Source organism: Glandiceps talaboti, chromosome 2, assembly GCF_964340395.1.
Source record: "Glandiceps talaboti chromosome 2, keGlaTala1.1, whole genome shotgun sequence".
In the NCBI taxonomy this organism is placed as follows: domain Eukaryota; kingdom Metazoa; phylum Hemichordata; class Enteropneusta; family Spengelidae; genus Glandiceps; species Glandiceps talaboti.
In genome coordinates, this window is record NC_135550.1 from 22,913,157 (window position 1) to 22,935,161 (window position 22,005).

At 36.0% G+C, this 22,005-nt stretch overlaps 1 protein-coding gene across 1 annotated transcript; it reads right to left on the bottom strand.

Moving 5' to 3' along the window:
• Positions 1-1,627: 1,627 nt before the first annotated feature.
• On the bottom strand, positions 1,628-19,663 carry LOC144453697 (dimethyladenosine transferase 2, mitochondrial-like). Its single transcript, XM_078145030.1, has 8 exons — positions 19,243-19,663; positions 18,373-18,618; positions 17,642-17,793; positions 16,667-16,765; positions 16,258-16,344; positions 15,608-15,744; positions 14,786-15,013; positions 1,628-1,903 (listed from the first exon to the last, which is right to left on the bottom strand). The coding sequence occupies exons 1-7, from the start codon at positions 19,592-19,594 to the stop codon at positions 14,788-14,790; spliced, it is 1,299 nt and encodes a 432-aa protein (XP_078001156.1). The 5' UTR covers positions 19,595-19,663; the 3' UTR covers positions 1,628-1,903; positions 14,786-14,787.
• Between the last annotated feature and the right edge of the window lie 2,342 nt (positions 19,664-22,005).

Genomic DNA, 22,005 nt, shown 5'->3' on the forward strand with positions numbered 1-22,005 from the left:
TGTGAATAATGTAAGCTAAAGATGATGTCAACAATTTATAATTCTGACTTTTACAGGAGCAGTTGCTACACCTGTATTATGTGATGATTACGAGGAGGAATGTATCAACCTTGAAGACTTCACTGGTATGTGCTACAACCCAGCAGAGGAGGCATGCTGTGGAGGTGTAGTGTATGGGATAAAACGAGACCAGAAATGCTGTAAGTATTTATATAAAGAATGCATTGACATTATACTGGAAATTTGGTTTTGGCGTATTTTCACTTGAGTAAACAGCTTATAAACTCAGCTTCATAACCTATCGCATGTGAAGGATGATTCTCACAATACACAAGATATATCTGATAACCATATTAGGACAAATCAAATATCTCTTGTAACTGACTGGACATGAATGTCCATATTGCCTTTAAAGATCAATTTCAGTGTGTATGCATTGTTTATGCTATCGTTGACATGATATATACATATAAATAGTGAATGTCTTGTAAATCAACTACTAGTATTCTATTGTCATCACTCCATTTAATGTTATGTATATACAAGTATTTACATATTCCTTGCAAACTCATACTGTTATGGATTTTAGTACATGTATTATTAAAACTGTAATGGCACTGTCATGTGCCAACAGTGTCTGTCCACATACTATCCTTCTTACATCATTTTGGTCTTACAAGTTGTCATGCCCTTTGATGTGGTAATGAGAAATATTTTCATGTATCCGTCTCCTCTATTGCCTGGTTCAGTAAGGTTTGAATTCCATGCTATCTATATGGTATAAGGCAGAACTGAGTATCATGGATTATGCACTGGTGGCTTTGGTAGTATTCTGATGTACTAGTTATTCCATGCATTACGAATAGAAATGTGGGTGTCAAATGTGAACAGTAGAGTTCTGTCCCTGTCCTGTCCTGTCATTACGTTTTCTCACTCACTCACTCACTCACTCGCATGCATGCATGCACGCATGCACACACGCATGCACGCACACACACACACACACACAGACATAGTCAGGACCTGTCAAGCTGACAAGTTTCGACTGCTTCCTCTCCACAAACACTTACACAGACATCATCTGACACAGCAGTTAGCTATAAATCCAGTGACAATTTGTGGCCAGTTTTCTGGCTGACACTTCGTTTCAAGTAAAATATTGAATTGAAAAAGTCTAAGCATTTGTGAAGAGGACATAGTCAAAATCTGCCACAGTGAAGGATCTAGGCTATTACTGACAGCACACAGTTATGTAATGTATTTTATGACAACTACCCCAACATTAACATAGAACATCACTTTAATCTACAACCCACATTGTGGTGGCATGCAGAAAATGATTCAAACAATCATTAAAACCAGTCTCTGTGTATGCACTACACAGGCAAAAAAATCCATATGAAAATCAAAAATTTAACTTAGCAATTGATTTCCAGCTCTTGTAAATATATAGCTACACCATGTACAAAATAAAACTGCCAAACAAACAAGAGAGACTTCAGGCTCTACATAGTTTGAATAGCGTAAAAGGTATACTTACACATCAAATATATTAGAATGCAATTCTAGTATATGTCATTAAAATAAAATAAACTTATGACCAAAATAATGCAATGATTTAAATACAGTAGACAGGTTAAGAGTCCTTTCTGTTTGTCCTTGATTACAGGTGGGACTGGTGTCTACAATGTCACCACGCATACATGTTGTGGAAAAGAGTTGAAACTGTTATCAGAGAATGCAGAGCTAGAGTGCTGTCATCGGCCTTATCATGCACCAGAAGCCGAAGGGAATTTCTACAATCCCAACACACATCAGTGTTGTCTTTCAAAGGTCCAGCCTAAAGGTGTTGGTACGTAGTTTGCTTCTCTTTACAAGACAACACAGTATCAGTTGTGCCATTCTGAAAAGTAAAACAAAATAAAGTCATAATCCAAATTTGAGATATTGAAAACTTAAAGTGACATAGAGCAAGGTATCTTGTCAAGAAAGTTGTTATAATTAATATATTCATTAATCAATGACGAGTTAGACTGTACGATAAGATGTGTCGCTCTGCTGTCACTGGCCTGCTCTGAAAGGGGTTGACTGATATGTGAGGGTTATATCAAGGGCAAGGATATGGTAAGCACAATGCATAGTGGAGTACGGTAAGTCATTGAAAACAATTGAACATGAGGTGTTTGAATATCTCAAGCATATAATAATACCCAACTGTGACCCATACATAATTAAAAGGCTTTGTGATATCTTAGTATGACACATTTCTGTGTATTTGGATCCTCGCCATCTAGATTTTGTCTAACATACTTCCATGGTTACGGTAGTTTGCATATTGTATTTTAAACCTGACCAACTACATATTGACCAAAAAGGTTTCTGTGTGTTTACATTTGTATGTTTCCTGTCCTGACTTGAAACAAATGAGCAGAAGAATGAGATTTCATTTTATATTTCCTTGCAGGTCTTGGTTGCTGTGGCTCTGAGGTCTATGACCTGCGTTTCCAGGGCTGTTGTCCAAGAGATGGTAGCATGTCTGTAGTGAATGGTGTGGGTGATCAATGCTGTGATGGCAGCCTTTACGACAGCAGTGATGAACTCTGTTGCCAGGATACAGCATTGCACAGTGTCAGCAGTGAGGAACAACATGAAATACAATGCTGTGGATTGGATGTCTATAATGTGACAGAGCAACTCTGTTGTCAAGAGGTACGTTTATCCTCATCTTGAAATTCTACATTCTACAAACAAGAATCTGCTTGCAACAACAAATTACAGACAAATCACCTATGGAGGTCGTTCATTCTCATATGTTGTCCCCAAATTATGGAACTCTTTGCCACTTGACATTCACCAAGCCTCCAGCCTGGATTGGTTCAAAACAAAACTGAAGACTTATTTGTTCACCAAGGCATATGGTGTGCTTTAGCCCTTCAGCACTACTGAACAGAACATTGCTCTGGAAATCGGCTATCGAAATTTGATTGATTGATTGATTGATTGATTGATTGAAATCTACTTGCCTAATTTAACCCTAGTTTTGATTTTTATGCATTCTATGGATGTACCTTGTATGTACCTTGCCCTCAACGTTAACAGTAATTTGAGTTTAGCAGATGTGTATTTCATATACCAAATTGTTGTATGGCAAGGATGATTAACATGCTCTTTGCAGGAATATGCTTTTTTTTTTTTTGCTTTTTTTTTTTTTTTTTTTTTTTGCAATTTTTGAAATTTAAACCTACTGATTTATCCCTCAATGAATGTATTTACAAATAATACTATTGTATTAATAGACTGAACTCCAATTCAGGTTGTAACATTGACAGGTAAGACTTCTAACAACTTCAAATTTCATCATAAACCATTAAATCTACATACCATACAGGGTAAAACTGATGTCAAAAGTATGTAGTATTCAAAGCTTTACAACTAGCATTCAATTGTTTGTCATTACAGACAAAGATACCGAGAGATTCTAACAAACAAGAAGGATGTTGTGGTACACACAAATATGATTTGACAACAGATATTTGCTGTGATGGTCAAGTTGTTTCTAAAGCATTTGGAAAGACTGAATGCTGTGAGAAGCACTCCTACAACCCACAGATTGAAACTTGCTGTAGTGATCGGGTGTTTTCTGTTGGTAAGTCAAACTAATGAGGTGTGTTTATTAAATGACCTCTAGAGGGCGCTATATATACTCTGCTGACAATAATCTTCAGTGTCCAGGTTTCATTTGTGTCTATTTTTGCTTATGCTAAATAAATCAATTGGTTTGCAAAACCTTTTCAGTCTTACTTGGTCAATGAAAAATGTAATGTAGGATATATTCACATTATTATTTTTGTACTCAAAGAAACAAACTGTAACCCACATCTGTCTACTTCTTTAGTTGGTGGTAGGTGCTGTCAGGGAGTGGCCTACAACCCTCATACATCATCTTGCTGTATCTCCGAAAGCAGAAGTGTCATCAACACAACAATACCTACTATTAACAGACAAACTTGTTGTGGTCTACAAGCTTACTTTCCTGGTGACCAGCTATGCTGTGATGGTATGCTGCATGACAGAAACAGTGGAATATGGTGCTGTGGTTCAGGTAAGTTGTATAACATACACTGTATACAGTGGATTATAGTGTTGTGGTTCAGGTAAGCTGTATGACACAGTGAAATACAGTGTTGTGGTTCAGGTAAGCTGTATGGCAGACAATGAAATACAGTGTTGTGGTTCAGGTAAGCTGCATTACAGACACAGTGGAATATGGTGTTGTGGATCAGGTAAGTTGTATAACATACAGTGGAATACAGTGCTGTGGTTCAGGTAAGTTGTATAACATACACTGTATACAGTGGATTATAGTGTTGTGGTTCAGGTAAGCTGTATGACACAGTGGAATACAGTGTTGTGGTTCAGGTAAGCTGTATGACAGACAATGAAATACAGTGTTGTGGTTCAGGTAAGCTGCATTACAGACACAGTGGAATACAGTTTTGTGGTTCAGGTAAGCTGTATGACAGACAATGAAATACAGTGTTGTGGTTCAGGTAAGCTGCATTACAGACACAGTGGAATACAGTTTTGTGGTTCAGGTAAGCTGTATGACAGACAATGAAATACAGTGTTGTGGTTCAGGTAAGCTGCACTACAGACAGTGGAATACAGTGTTGTGGTTCAGGTAAGCTGCATTACAGACACAGTGGAATACAGTGTTGTGGATCAGGTAAGCTGCATTACAGACACAGTGGAATACAGTGTTGTGGATCAGGTAAGCTGCATTACAGACACAGTGGAATACAGTGTTGTGGATCAGGTAAGTTGTATAACAGACACAATGGAATAGTGTTGTGGTTCAGGTAAGCTGCACTACAGACAGTGGAATACAGTGTTGTGGATCAGGTAAGCTGCATTACAGACACAGTGGAATACAGTGTTGTGGATCAGGTAAGTTGTATAACATAAAGTGGAATACAGTGCTGTGGATCGGGTAAGTTGTGTGTATGACAATACACATTTAGTATACATTCATAACATGTAAAAATTTACACTTTACACAAAACCAATAATTTTGATCAAATTAAATATTTTGTGTTGCAGATACGTACAACACTGACACCGAGATATGCTGTCAGGGCCACAAGTACAACAAGACCCAACATAACGTGGCATGCTGTGGAACCAACACCTACAAACCACATACACAGATATGCTGCAATTGGCAAGTGTTCTCAAAGGAGGATGGTGATAGTTGTTGCTGTGACAACACAGCTTTATCTGATGGCTGTAAACCATACACTAGCAGGTCAGCTTTATGCTGCGATGGTGAGTAGTCAAATCACCATACTCAAATTATATCGGTTGATTATACACATAGTTCATGCCAAGTACAGTAGTGCTTTAGGAAAAAGGCATTCATAGCAATAATTTTCTGTTTGATTGACACCCACATTACATCCGAATATGAAATACAGTGCATTCAGAAATATTGATGCCATTCTCTTCATCATAAATATTTTATAGTCACAGTTTCCATCTTTAAGCTTAAAACTACACAGGTACAGTAACCTAGTACTCTAAATGTCGTACACCGTGAAGATTACTGAATCACTTGTGGGTAAACATATTTTTTGTAGCTGTATACATGATAAATCAAATCAAATTGATTTGTGGGTCCGCACCCAAAAATCAATGATGATCATGATTTAAACCTGTTTGTGTACTGCTTATGAATAAGATCAACCACTGATTAACACCTAATGTCTAATTATTGATATTTTTGGAAAATATTGCAGTTGTATGATTGAAAAATGATACTCCAGTTATACCAGTGCAGTTTTAACATGATGACAGATTCAAAACCAAGCTTAAACTTGTCACTACACTACCTACATATAATATTGTCCCTTAATTAACAGATACAGTGTTTTTATAAGTAATTGACACCAGTTTTTATTGAATATATCTTTGGTTATTTGATGAACCAAAATGTCAAATTTGCAGCTAGGGCAGGTTTAAGCTGCTTTCTAAAATTTCTCCAAAAAATGAGATGTGAAAGAGTTTGCTCCATAGAATTCCAGCAAAAAAGCTCATAGTATACATTATTCAAAAAATTGCCAAGTATGAAACATCTCAGTATCTGCAATGTATCTCATTTAATGAATATTTTCTGCTTCAACCAGGTAACTTAGAAGAACTGAAAGCTGGTGATGAAGATACCGAATGCTGTGCTAATGACACTATAAATGTATCTACACATCTATGTATGGATAATAGCAGGCAAATCCGAAAGGCTCATACTGACGATAGCAGAATCTGTCCACAGTACAATGACTATGGTGTTTATCAGGGAGCAAGAACATACAACCCTTACAATAACGAGGTAAAAAATTAGTGTGTACTACACATATTCAAACCATTTCTTTTTATTGAAATGAATGCCACTTTGTTAAAACACAGAATATTACTTCAAACTATTGATGTATAAAAACGTATACGATGACCAAGCAAGATGGAAAACTATTGTGTATTTTCATCTTCACATGGAAATCACACTATAACCCACAAAACAGAATGTCGCTTATAACAAATTATATTGTGATTATATTCAGATATTTCTGATGTTAAACCGTGCACAGTAAGTACATTATTGGTACGATTAATAACCAAATTATCATTTGTATTTTAATAGGTATGTACAGATGGTACTGTAAGCATTCTTAGTCCATCACAGAAACGATGTGGTGGTCACTACTACTTTCCAAGGACCAAGATTTGTTGTAATGGTGTCCTCTATAATAAGAGAGATCACCAGGGCCATGAGAGGCGTTGTTGTCAGCCAAGTACTCATGCCTATAGTCCTTCCTACCAGACTTGTTGTGATGGAGAAGTGACAGACAATGTTCCTCATCAATATGCAGGGTAAATGAAGTAGCTACATTTTGTAGTTGCTATAAAATACATTTCTAGAGTACATCACCATGCTATTTCCTTGAGTGAAATTGCACACTACTAAGAAAGACGTGAATACAACTTTTTGTCTGGTTATTCATTAAATATCAGCTAATGTACTATATACTACACATTTCTAGGTAAAAAATGTAAATGAGTATACTTTTTCAAAAAATGACATTCATTTCACAATTTGTGGAAATATACCTGTTTTTATCACATCGTATTACATCACATTGCATCATGTCACACCACCTCTGACTCCCCAAATCTGTTTTCCAGGTGCTGCAATTGGAATGCTTATGACCGTAGGACACATCGTTGTCTGCACCATCAACTTGTCATATCAAACGAGGAATACCATGAAAACTTAGATGTATGTGGGTCTACCCTATTTGATACCACCACAGAAAATTGCTGTCCGAATGGTGAAATAGTCCAACAAGAACAGACCTGCTGTGGTGACAACATCTACAACACCCCTGGTACTGGAGTCAATGGTGGAGAATGTTGTGGAATTCACCGTATTGGTTACAATCCTGAAACTCACATATGCTGTAAGAACGATGTGTTCCCCAAGAATTCAACAGGTATGCATAATACATGATGATAATAGTCACACTACCTAGACCATACATTATCGAATATTTCTCTAGTGTTGTATCTGTTCTAAAACATGCTAAGCATGAAACAAGTTTATTTACTGCAGTGCTGGTGTCAAACCCTCTTTTGCTTTTCCTTTCCAATTAAAAGATGTGGCCTGGAGATATTTCAATGTCCCCATCCTTCACTGGTGTTATTACCATGGTTTCCAAACCTATCACAGACTTAGCTCTAGTATCAAAGATAATCTTTCTTGTATAATGAATCAGAATATTGTTCATCTTTTGACACCCAAACCATTCCTATACCCCACCCATCCCAATAACCATACCCAACCCATCCCCATACTCCATCCATCCAAATACCAAACCATCCCCATACCCTAACTGTTTCTATCCCCAAACCTTGATCATCCTCATCCCCAAACCATCCTAATATCCCAAAATCCCCACCCCCCCAAAAACATTCCTATACCCCAACTATCGCCATACCCCACACATACCCAAACCTGTGAGTCCTTCATATGCAAGCTGGCTACAGCTTGATGTGTTCTACATCTGTTTAATTCATACTTTCTATTTCATTGAACCATAGATTTAAGCTGTTGCAATGGTGATCGCAAAAGTTATGCCTATGACACTGACTTTTGGGTTTGTTGTGCTGGCAAACTGAACCTAAAGACTGACGCAAACCAGATCTGTATGGGTAGTGTGGCCTATGATCCTACAACCCAGACAGTATGTGGGGACAAGGTCTACCAACAACCTCATGGGCAGTGTTGTGGTGATGCCATCTATGATAACCAAACTGAACTGTGTTGTCAGGGACATGCTTATCAAAAGAATACCCCTAACTTAAAATGCTGTGGCAATGTACCATTTGATCAGTCTGACAATACACAGAAATGTTGTCATGACAGACTGAACACCAATGCTGCTGGAAAGACATGCTGTGGTCACTTTCTAATTGATCCAACAATACAAGAGTGCTGTGCCAGTAGTGATGAATCCTCTCTGGCATATGCTTACCCGAGACAAGGCACTCATCAGTGTTGTGAGCATGTAAGTTACGACGTAAACAAAGACACCTGCTGCAATGGTGTACTACAGCCTGGTATTGCACACGGACAATGTTGTTCTCATAGGGTGATTTCTACTCCTGATACTGAAATGTGCTGTGATGGCCGGATTTGGGGGAAATACTTTTATGAAGATTCCGAATGTTGTGCAGGGCGCGTCATTGATGGCTCATACCAATCCTGCTGTAATGGTGTGGTAATTGATACAACTATGTCACAATGCTGTGATGGTGTAAAGATAAACATATTGAATGAACTGTGCTGCAATGGTACTGCACTGTATCGAAATGATCCCACTGAACAATGTTGTAATGGAGCAGTCTACAATCCTCGTCATAAAATATGCTTTGATGATACTCTCTACGACAAGAGACACACCAGTTTCTGTCAGAGGAAACCTTTTGACACTAGAACTCATGCCTGCTGTAATAGTGACATCTACTTGGTATCAGATGAATCTGTTGGTTGCTGTGCTGATCAAGAAATCTACAATACAAGCTCACAAGTCTGCCTGAATGGTTATGTGGTTCCACTTGAGTCTGTTCACTTCTGTAATGGTATACAATATAACAACCAAACCCATCTATGTTGTGAAGGACAAATCCATGAAGCAAAAGAACATTTGCAGTGTTGTAATGCCCAGCTGTACAACTCCACAACACATTTCTGTTGTGATGGCCAAACACACAATACTACAGCTGAGTCTTGCTGTGCTGGTAAAATCTACGACACAAATTACTTTGGTTGTTGTGGTGGCAAACCCTACCGTAAGCAGAATAAGATGTGTTGTGCAGGCAGAATACGAACAGTAAAGGATGGAGAGACACAATGCTGTGGTCATAAAAACTACAACTCTGATACACATCTCTGCTGTGGGAAAAGCATCAGATCAAAATCACCTTCTCGGGAATGCTGTGGCAAAAAGTGGATCAACAAAAGAAAATACACATGCTGTGGAGATCGGCGGTATCGACTACACAAATTATACTCCGAGACTGGTAACATAACATGCTGCGGTCAAAGTCTGATTGATCTCAACACACACATATGCTGCCAGAATAAAGCTGCTCCTGCAGTATTTGGCTGCTGCAACAAGGGGGAACTGTTCAACCAGGAGACTGGACACTGTGAATTCATGACTACGAAGGTGCCCATTCTTGATCAAAGTAATTCTCTTACTGTTTACATATTAACCTGATATCATGCACTTCACAAGGAATCACTGTTAAATCTCAACCCTATACCTAAACCAAAGTGATAGCCATAGTTTAAGATTCATCTTTATGTACCAGGTAGGATGAGGTTTAAAGTAGTTCAATGGCTAGATGTAAGTCATTGACCCCAACACTCTCACTACATGACTTCAGTTTTTATTGTCCATTTCAAATTTGCATTTATACACAGCTACTTCCTGCACCCAATACTTTAGTAGCACCTACTTGTATCTACTGTACTAACACTCTTCACTTACTTGCTACTATTTCATAATCAAACTGAAAATTTTTCCACTGCATTACAATCACTTGTCTGATAACCTCTGACCTCTACCTTCATTATCCTGTAGTAAAAATTTTTTTTATATAAGATTTATTGAAATGGTGGTGGACATGCTTTAAGATCTCCCCCCCCCCCCAAAATTATTCCAATTGCAAGCAGGTAAAAATCACGACATCTGTTCATTTCAAATTTACCATGAGTAACTTCAGTTTCAACTGTGAAAATAACATGCACCAATAATTTTAAATAATGTAATAATTAAATTGTTCTTTGAACATAAATGGAAAATTTAGTTAAAGCTAACCGCTTTCCTTGGCCAAATAAAAAAACAAAAATTGAAATTAAAGCTAAAATTTTTAAAACATAGGGAAAGCATAAAGTATAGCAATGGGTAGATTACATTAACTTGCTAGTGACAAAGACAAGTTTAGGATTTTGGATAACTAATATAAATTTTCTATTTTTTTACTTTTAATAGCTGAAACCCATAAAGAGAATGGAGTTGAAAACCCAGAGGAATGTCCCATTTGTGAGGATGCTGAAGGTTGGGAAAGCAGGGCATGCCATAAACGAATTCTACTGAAGGGTAAGATCAGATCCAAGTGTGAAACAGACGGCGAACTGGAGATCAAGTTAACCTCAATCATGGACTTGCACGGTTTCACCAACGATGTCGAAGATGACGTAGTATTAACGGCCAGTAAGATCAAATTACAACTGCCATCACAATGTAGCACAATGTGTTTTCAGAACATACAAGTTGGAGAGTACTACCTAATAATGAGTACAAGTCAGGTCAACAATGGTGTAATCAGACTACAGCAGTCTGATATCATCAAACCCTATGCACAGTGGATGAAATCAGTATTGCTTGAAGCAAATCAATCACCACAGTGCTTGCATGCTGGCAATGGAACAGAAAGGGACAGTACTGAAGCTGATGTTATACATCTGGCTTGATACCAGTATGATTTAATTGTTTTATTTCATATGTGAAACTGATAGAAATCTGTGTAAATTAAGAAGAAACTGAATCCATTTCAACTGGCCATGGTAAGACATTACTTTGATATGTATGGAACACAATGTATTGTTGTTTCATAGTTTAACAAAATGAACTGAAAACATACTTAATCTAGTAATGTACACCATATATGGCTAATATTTAAATTTCAGATTCTACAGTTAAGGTTGGCTACAACTACTTCATACTTACCAATGCATAACACTTATCATAGATGAGTTATTTGATTGATTGATTGATTGATCGATCAATTGATTGATTTTTGATTGATTGATTGATTGGTTGATATTGATTGATTGATTGATAACAAGTGCAACCTTAAGTTGTCATAACTATATGTTTACCATATAATGTCTACCACTGGCCAGTTTGAACCTTCAGAAAATTCCTTGTACTTAAATCAAAACTTAAAAAAAACACAGATTTCATAAGTTTAAACAGATGTTATACATCAATGTCCAGTAGACAAACTGGCATCTCCTCATATTTTTTGAGTTATTACGAAACCATGCATGTTTATGCATCAGAAATTATAGTAGTGCATGTGCACAAACATATAGTAAACTAATACTTGTTCACCTTGTGACGCATGGCAGTTGTTGAAGTAACAGAGCCTAAATTATAGGGCTAACAAGCCATCAGAAATGCTGATTTATAGAAATCTAATATTGTATACTGCTTCTCAGGTAACCGACAAACTCCTCCACTGGGCTACAATGCCCGCACAATTTGTGGATGTTCTTATTTTTTCAGATATCAAAGCAATGATGACAAACTATTTAGTTTCCTTGTAATCTTATCAATCTAAGTAATTCTCTGTCCTATCCTGTATAACACCATGCAGTTTACTTAATATCAACATTAACAATGCATGATTTTTTTTTTTTTTAAATTTATGATAATTCCTTGTGTCATTGAGTCAGGGTTATTGTCATGTGATATGACTACCATATCTCAAGGCTTGATAAAAATCCCATTTAGACTAGTAAATATTAGCTAATACTCTCCAACTGATAGACTTCTATACACTTGTATGTTAAACATATACACATGTAGATATTAGCGTTTCCAATTATGCTGCATGTATTTAAGTAGAGGCTTATGTTATATTAGAATCTTTTATAAATTAGTATAAAGACAAAGTTATAGCATTCATATATTTATCTATTCAAGGTTTGTTATTTGTGTGTTGTGTAGATTTATATGAGAATTAATCAGTATTTTGAAGTATCAAGATATAAGCTTTTTAAAGAAATATCAGATGGCCTTTAATTTTTTTTTTACAGTATTTATGGAAATTTGTGTGATTGTCAATTGTTGTAAGTCCTACACATAATAGATTTAATAACTGTAAATGTTGTTGGTGCTGTATATCTATCATTACAATGGATTGTCACTAGTATTCCCTCGAATAAGAAGCAATATTTTCTATTGTGGGTTAATATTGATAAGCTGTGTTTTCATATGAGTCATCAGAAAGTAATTATAAGGGATAGGGCATTACAAGAACAATTGCTGTGTGTCAAAAATGGGTCAAATTGGGCTCACTGGGTGTTACTAACAATACCAGTAGCCACATTGCCACACAGGCATCCTATTTTTGGATGTATCCTGTTCATACTGTACTATAGGTAAAAATGGTGCTAAGGATAAGATAAGATGTGATGTGATTTTTTGAAAACTCTAACTGATTAACTGTTCAAAAATATCACATAAAAGTGATAATTTATACCATTCATTGTTGTGGAAGATTTTTGGCAAAAGTTTCCTTCCATATAAGAAAATGAAATTGTTAAACTGTTCACTTGATAAAGCTCCTTTCTTGATTATCTACCACATCCACTGAAAGATGTGATACATGGATTAACATACAGGAAATATATGGTATAGATGCTGCATTCATTTTATTACACTGACAATCTGGATTTGAAATTTTGTACCCAATCTGAAATATGACTACTTTAGAGCCCATTGTATTCTGAGATTAATTGTAAGACAACATTTTATAGATGATATATTTTTCTAGAAGTGACACATTTTAATATATATATAGATATATATATATATATATATAAGTCTGTATCTTTGGATAGCCCTACCCCCCCCCCCCCCACCAGATTAAATAGTCTGCCTTCCAAACAAAAATGAAAGCAACGTTATTGAAAAATAGAGACTACCATATTGATAGTTTTAGCACCTTACAAAACACCGCAGTTTCCTCAAAATCAATATTGTTATGAATATAATGTTATTCTGAAATAGTAGACAAGACCTCACTTGTCAAACATTCATGTTATATCATCTGAACCCCATTGGTGACTATAGCTTAAAGAATACCAAAAATTTTATAATCTGATACCATTCTTAGACTGAACTAATAAAAATATGATCTTTAAGACTTTAATAAATCTATCATGACTTGATTTTAAAATTACATTCCATTATAATATTACAATTAAATGAGAAATGTACTTTTTTGATGGATTATTCTGCTTTATCAATATGCTTGAAATATTTCTAGTTTCATGAAATTTAATACAACTGTACTAGATACTTGTAAGCAACCGATGATTGAGTTATCAACTTGAGACAGTATTAATGTAGTCAGAGATCACGTTATCTAGAACTAGTACTAGTTTATAACAGAGAAATTCAAGAATTTATTTTGATAAGGAGCACTCCAACAATTTAATATTTTAAGACAATGACTTTTCCATCATAAATTTTCAGATTTTTAATTTTTTTTTTTTAAATTTGCTGTAAAAAACCCCAGTTATTCTAAGGTAGACCTACAGTAGCCAGAGAACTTTTATAATTCATTTGATATTTATGTCTACAGTCTATAAGAATATGAGTTATGAAAATATACCAAGATTAGGATGCTAGTCTTATGGTATAATTGCATGTTGAAGATTGAGCAGATCATATTTAATGATAATACTATGATCATCATTTTTCAAATTCGAAAAATTCCACAAGCCAGCTGATATATGCAAACAAAATCCTGTTGGTTTTCATACTTAATGATATTCCTGATAGGAATTACATGGCACAAAATTAATTTGCAAAGGTGAATTCATCTTATTATAAGCATGTGAAGTAGTTTACGTATAGTCAGTGTTTTCACATATTTTTAGAGAAACTAGTCTAGTATTCCCTACGTATTGTCATGTAAGTGAAATAAAATATTCAGATGTTAAAGATTTATTACTTAAATTGTTTAATTTGAAGAATTCTTCGCAAACATAAGTATATTTTAGAATTAGGATCAAATGGCAACAGCACTAGAAACAGCATATTGGGAGATTTTTTTTACAAAGTAATACTTTACAGATGATGTATTAGATTTGAAATTGAAAATTTAGAACCGAGGATGTATCAAGAATCAAGTTCAATTTTCTTCTGACCTTTTAACTAATGCCAAAAAGTATTAAATATGTAAAGATGTGGATAGTAGGAGGTTCTGCCTAAAGAAATGTCAACTAACTGTTACCAAGTGTAAGTAGCATGATTGACAGAAAAAAAGGTAAACCTCTGACATTTTTAATGTACATGACTTTCCTTGCTTTGTTTACCAATAAACCATTTTCTTTTGACTTAATGTTTGATTCCTGAGTGCAGTTTTTTCTTACCTTCAAAACATATATTTTGACCTCGCTGACCAGTTATTGTTGTCTACTGATGTATCTGTTTCAGCAAAATACTGAGCTTCTTCTTTCAGCCATGAGCCCTCAAAGCCATTAGTTTGGATGATGTCATGCAATATCTTGAAGTATTGTTCTCCGGTTACTTCTCCAGTTTTTGTTTTCTCATTGAATCCATACTTTGTTACCACTGACCCATAGCCAGGTACCCATTTCCTTGGGTGAAATACATAAAAAAAGTGTAGTCACAACAAACACTTGTCACAAAAGTTATCTTGCTTTTCACGGTCACAAAAAGTGTATCTTGAATATGATGTCAGGGAATCTTACAATATATACTACTGTACCTCACGTTACTCGCAAGGTAGGATTAGTGGGATTGTGTTTGTCTATTTTGTGTATGCCTAACACTCTGCTATACAGTATCAAGGCACATATATTTAGTTGCACATTAAGGCTATTTGTATGCATATGTGTATGTATGTATGTATGTATGTATGTATGTATGTATGTATGTGTGTGTGTGTGTGTGTGTGTGTGTGTGTGTGTGTGTGTGTGCGTGTGTGCGTGCGTGCGTGCGTGCGTGCGTGCGTGTGTGTGTGCACATACATGTATGTTATTTTGGTGTCTACATCATGCCTCACTCATGTTTTCATGTCCATGTTTACTTGTGGTTTATTTCCTAATCGTAGTTACACACATCTGCACCACATTTAGGGCACATTTATCTTACCTATGGTCGGTTTATCAGTATTAAAAGCTGACTGCCCAAACAAATCTAGCTTGTCTGTAATCTATGTTTATACTTACTCCACAGTTTCTTTCAGCTTAAAACTCCTTTTGGTGAGCAACTGTTTTACCAGGAATAATATTAAATCATAATCAAGTTTGGTCAGGTTGTGACTAAAGAAGTCCCTCCTTGGTGTGGCTTTTACAAGGTATACATTCTGTATGGGGAAAGTTGAAATCTTAAGTTACATATCAAAATAAACCATCAACATATAAATTGATACACTAATACAGTAAACCACTGTGGTGACAGATAGAATGCAGTACATAACTATGTATTTATCTGCCATGGAGCAAAACATGCTCGGTGAATGTTTTGGTGTGATACTCCTGTGTTCAAAAACTGTACTGAGAGTTACTGTCTTTTGATATCACTATGAAGAAACCATCCACTGGTGGTGGTGGTGGTTGTGGTGGTGGTGGTTGTGGTGGAGGTGGGTGACGAAGGTGGTGGGGGTGGGGGTGATGGAGGGGGTGAAATTTGTCAATTTGATAAAAAAAAAAAATAGAGGACACTTGACAAAATCTCCAGTTTTTTACCCTGATAAACGATATAAGTTCCTGCACTAGAGTAAAAGTACTTGGTGATATCAGGTACAGAAATATACATGAAATGGAATGAATCACTAACTATTTTCAGTAAAACTTGATATCTTCTGGTTCAAACTTACTGGAATTTCAGTATCTTCACTTGGTTGCTCTTCTCCATTCTGTTTACTGTAGACATGCAGATTAGGATAAAGTGAAGTCCTTGGTTCCTGTACAAAAAAAAAATAGTGTTATTTTTACATGTTTACACTCAAAATATCACAAATATATCGAAGTCATCTGAAATACTTTATACACAAAGCTATAAAGGGCTAACAAAGCTGCATAGGAAAAACAGTTGGTATCTGCCTGCCTGTCTGCATGTGTGTGTGTGTGTGTGTGTATGTGTATGTGTGTGTGTGTGTGTGTGTGTGCCAGTGTATCTCTCTCTCTCTCCCTGTCTCTGTCTCTCTCCCTCTCTCATATTATTGTATTGTATTTCTATGTAGAAAGTAAGGAATCTAGATAGATAGTATGAGAAGTTAAACTCACCACATGCAGTAATTCAATCTCATAACACATATTGTAGAGTACAGTAAGTAACTGGTAGTATGCTGGCTTTCCTACAGGGCATGGTGGTTGGGTCAACACCTGTGGTACATACATACATACATACAGAATGATATCAATGGAAACTGTGTAACTGGGACTAAGACTTGTACACAAGTAATGATACAGGTTACACACTCCAGGTCTGAATGTGTTGCTAAATGTCCATGTGAAGAATTGCTCAGTGTTGTTGTATGCACAAATATATACAGTCAATGTGCATAAGTGTAGGACGATAGGTTTATGTACAGTTTTACTATATAATCCACATGTAATGAAGTGCATACTGTGACATACAACTTTTGAGGTAGTCACAATACTTGATTAATAAATAGAATACACTGGCTCAATTCTACAATATATTCCATTAACTTATGACCATAAGCTAGTGTAGTATACATGTATATATACAAATTTAGTACCTGCATGTTAACCATACAAACAGCATTCCTGTACATACCTTGCCAAAATTTGTTCCATTGATATAGAAAATTCACCAAATAGCTATTCATATATGCCTCCTTCATGAATAAATCTGCCCTTAAATAATTTTTATTATTTAGATTTGAATCTAACTGTCTTTTGACAAATCCAATATGGCCACCTACTGAATGCAGTGTTGACTTGAAAAAGTAGTGACAGGTGACTTTTTTTATGGCCACGCTACATAGGAACTTGGGCTATACACCCTGAGCAAAACATTGCTAAATAAGAATAAGACCCCTTCTCATAAAAACATCTATTGTATTGGTCAGTCAACAAAAATAATTCAAGGATTCATAGCATGACATTTCCTATGTCCATCCCCTGAGTTTCAAAATCAAGAGACTTTTTCACAAAGTCAAAGTGTTCCCGACCTCATTTGGTTATGTTTATACATGGCAAGGAATCTATCACCCTAGTCTACTTTCAGCTTACCTTAAACTCTTTATCACTCAGTATTAAAAAAGTTTCAATTCTTCCAAATTGAAACCATGAGTATCTAGAAATAAGGTTGTATACATTCCGGAGAAGAAATCTTCGTTCATTTGATCTGTTTGCTAGAACTTGGAAGACTTTAATAACTGGCTCTGAAAAAAAAAATCAGACACTGGTTTGAACTTCAGTTTAATTTACTGACTGGCAATTTGCTTAGGAAAGCCTGCAGTCATAGCTGTAAATAAAATGGTATGTAGTTAGCACAGATACCAAGACCAGGTTGGAAAGTTAGGAAATGTGTAACATTTTTGTTATCAACTGTTACATTTTCACTGTAACATTTTCATAAAATGTTCAATTCTTTAACAAATACTTATTTGTTTTGAATAAGCATAGGGTTCTTTGTCAAGTCTTCTTTTGTGTGCATCTCACATGCAGGCTGCTCTTGTATTCTACTTGTCACAAGGATGCAACAATCTTGGATTCTAACACAAAGATTATTTTGCTGGAGTTGATGATGTCATTGTGTACTAATCTACATTCAAGCCTAAACTAGTGAAAAAAACTTTTGAATAGCCCATTGTAGTACACCACTGATCACACATCAGCAAAAATTTGGAATTTGCTTTCAAGAAATTATTTTGACTGTGAGTAGAAATCATAAACTGGAGAGAAACTGTATTGAATCATTTAGCAGCAATTGAATTTTTTCAGGGAAAGAGTGCACCTACCTGAGTCCCACGATGCAGGTTTGACATTAATTGAATGAAATAACTCTTTGGATGGTCTAGCTGGTAGTATAATGTCTCCTTCTCCTATTGGGTCTAGACGTGTAACATCTCCATAGATTACCTGTAATCTACCTGGATACAGCTTGGATAATTCTTCAGTAAAGGGAAGAAAGATTTGATGATTCTCGAGTGCAACTACTTGCGGGGCTCCTCTTTTCAACAACTCTTCTGTAACAATTCCTGGTCCTGTAGATAACACAAGTATATGGTTTTAGAGAAAAATATGGACCAAAATGGAAAGTAGTATAAATTAGGATGTATACTTTACACTCTATCATATCTGCTTAGTCATTTGACATAACTTACATGAATTTGTGTATCACATACAGTAAGGTTATACCAAGATGTTGTAAGTCTGGCATGGATGTACTTTTAGCTGAATATTGCTGTCAAATATCTGTTTTGCCAGAAAATTGACAGACTCATTTACATCCACCTCAACAATAGTCAAAAGGTCTTTTACTGGCAAAGCAATTATCATGTGACTTCTAAATACTTGTAAACAAAGACCGATGAAGAATCTTACAACAGGTCACAAAGTCCTGTAGAGTGACTACTCTTTGAATGTTTATATACAGTATTGTATCATGTTAATAAGTTTTCAGCTAAATTCTATCAAGGCAGACTAAAAGGTTAGTCTTTGTAAGCACTCCCTAAGACCCTTATTTGGTCATGTGTTAGCAAGCGAACAATAACAATTACAACAATGAATCAGCCAGTCTACTATCATGATAGCTTAGGTTCAAGTCATTTTATAACTGGAAATTGTTAGTTATCAACTAATGAGAAAACAACTAAAACACTTTTTACCTGGAAATGCTTCAAGTATGTGAGACTTTTCATTTACAAGTGATCCATTTGGCCATATCTTGTCAATCATAGTACTTGCCACCTCCCTATCAAGTATATAACATTGCTTCACAAGTTTCCGTTTGGTAGATAGAAGAGAGTATTTTGAAATCAGAGTGTCTAAGTTTTCTCTGTCTTCAAAGTTATACTTAATTTTTTTAATTGTTTTCCTCTTCTTATTAGAGCTAGTAGCCATACATCTATGCTCACTCTGTGTAAGTCTGTGTTTTTGTACAAGAAACTGAGTCCTTGGCCAAGTTTCACAGGGGTTCCTGGCAGTCAATGGTTTCTCTACTCCAGATTTCCATTTCATATTTGAAGTACAGGAAGTCAATGTAGTGAAGTTCCCACAACCACAGCGTGTTGCCAGGGTAACACTTCTCCACCTCGACCCCCAATTCGACAGTAATGTTTTCATCACTTGCTGGTGAATGATGATGCAATTTGCCATATTTGTTGCTGGTAAGATTAATCTAGAAAAAAGAATATTATACCGCTGTTATTGTTTTCAGAATTCGAGTGTAGTGTGACAGAACTCGAAATTAACAGTAGTCCCATGTCCACACACTACCAATTCTTGCTATGGGGCTACCATAAATTGCAGGGGTAGCCCGCCCAGGCTACCACTGATTATGCAATGATTTAGAGGGTGGAAGATTTACAGACATAAAATTATTTTAATAACACACATATTTCCAATTTAGAGGAACTCTGTTTTCAGCTCAGGAATATAGGACTCTTGGTCATCATCCTTGGGCTACCACTTTCTGAAATTGGTAGCCCACTGAGATTTGTTAATTTTGAGCCCTGTCACAGTGATGAGGTAAAATATCTCACGTCTACTTAAAAGAGAGGCAAAGGCAAGTCAGCCATCCTTGCAATGTACATATATCCTGAACTAGGTGGAAATTAGCATATAGGTAGACTAAACATGTCCAATTTAGTGTTATTGCTGAGGGTGGTACAACGTAGGTGATATTGAAATTTATTGAAGTTCCCCAGTTATTTTACGGTTTACCAGGGCTCGGACCAAACAGAGTTATGGTAGATTCTATAGCAAGCTATTACACTTTTAACTCTGTCCCCTGTTTAGTTAATACCGGGGTTCCTTAATAAAAATACTGAGCATGTAAAATAAACGTAGATGATGACTACAAATTTATGTAAATACTGGGTGAATAAACCACCATTGGCACCAACATGAGCACTACATTCTAATCAAATGTCATCTATGGATGGGGGGGGGGGGTTGTAGGGCTTAGGGGAGGGGGTCATTTATTACGGCATTGTCTCATTTGACAGACCTCAGAGAGAATATTTGAACATCGATGTGAATGACCTGAACCTGACCTGATCATCAAGACACGTCTCTGACTAACCATTCTGCCTTCCCTGGCGAAATCCGAGCAAATCTGACTACCTAACATCTCTTTATATAATCATACATCTCTTGTTGATGATAATATTTCAGTATACAGTTACATAACTTTAATAATATTTTTCAACACGATGTGTCCCTTCAAAAAACGACATTGGTTCTTGCACGTGGTGTTGTTCATGTTAATTTTGGTTCAAAAGGTGTAATTTTCAACTTAAAAGCCAGGACCACAAATGCCGGTTGTTCTCTCCAGCCCGGTTCCCCGCGGCCGGTTCCCAATCTGTATGTACTTTTAAAGATCTCAATGTACTGACAGGCAAGTTACGATTTACCGGTTACTGCCATGTTTGCAGACGATACTCGATAGTCATATCGTAAAAGTTGGAAACAGGGACTTACGTTACACGGTACTTACCTTGGTACATTACTATATCATGTTTTCCTGGACACGCACAGATTCATCAACGTGTAGAAAAAAATAAAACGATTCGTTGATCGCTTCTCACTAACAACATCAACAGCGAAAGTCGATCCTCAGCTGATCGATCACGTAAGCCACTTCTATTTATCGTGCACATGCGTTCGCGTGATTCGCGTCGTGTAAGTACATCCGAACGTTTGAGGCGCTGTTTATGCGAGAAATTGCATAAAATGGACTACGTAAGGCACCGAAGATTTTGTACCAACAACTCACCTCATCATGAGTTGAAATAAAACATTCCATTAAATTTCGAAAAGATACCAAAATGAAAAAGACACTTTTATCACGGCCTGTATTGTAATTATAAAAGTAGTATGGTTGACGATCGATATTCGTTATATACATTTATCGGCGCCTTAGGGAGTCTGACACCGCGGGATTTTCATACAGTTAGTTATGCTAGCTCGATAATATGAAGAGTCAGAGAACTGCTTGGGGCTAGACAGTAAGGAATATTACAGGTATTTGTAGTTTTTGCATATAGAAGGATTGGTCAGTTTTTATGGCCCTGCAAATTTCAACGAATGTCAGTTGTTGCCATGCAAAAATTAATAAATTATTAAATATAGTGACACATATTAACATAAACACATAAATATAAGTTTATACATGTTAAAACCAATGTATGTATATGTATGTATGTATGTATGTATGTATGTATGTATGTATGTATGTATGTATGTATGTATGTATGTATGTATGTATGTATGTATGTATGTATGTATGTATGTATGTATGTATGTATGTATGTATGTATGTATGTATGTATGTATGTATGTATGTATGTATGTATGCATGCATGCATGCATGCATGCATGCATGAATGTATGTATGTATGTGTGTGTGTGCCATGTGTGTGTGTGTG

What these genes read in the sequence shown, in the direction of transcription:
- LOC144453697 (XM_078145030.1), bottom strand. Translation starts at nt 19,594, where the DNA reads ATGAAATGGAAATCTGGAGTAGAGAAACCATTGACTGCCAGGAACCCC. An exon ending in TGAGTGATAAAGAGTTTAAG is followed by an intron (nt 16,766 to 17,641) that starts GTAAGCTGAAAG and finishes TATGTACCACAG; the next exon opens with GTGTTGACCCAACCACCATG. An exon ending in GTGAAGATACTGAAATTCCA is followed by an intron (nt 15,745 to 16,257) that starts GTAAGTTTGAAC and finishes TTCCCCATACAG; the next exon opens with AATGTATACCTTGTAAAAGC.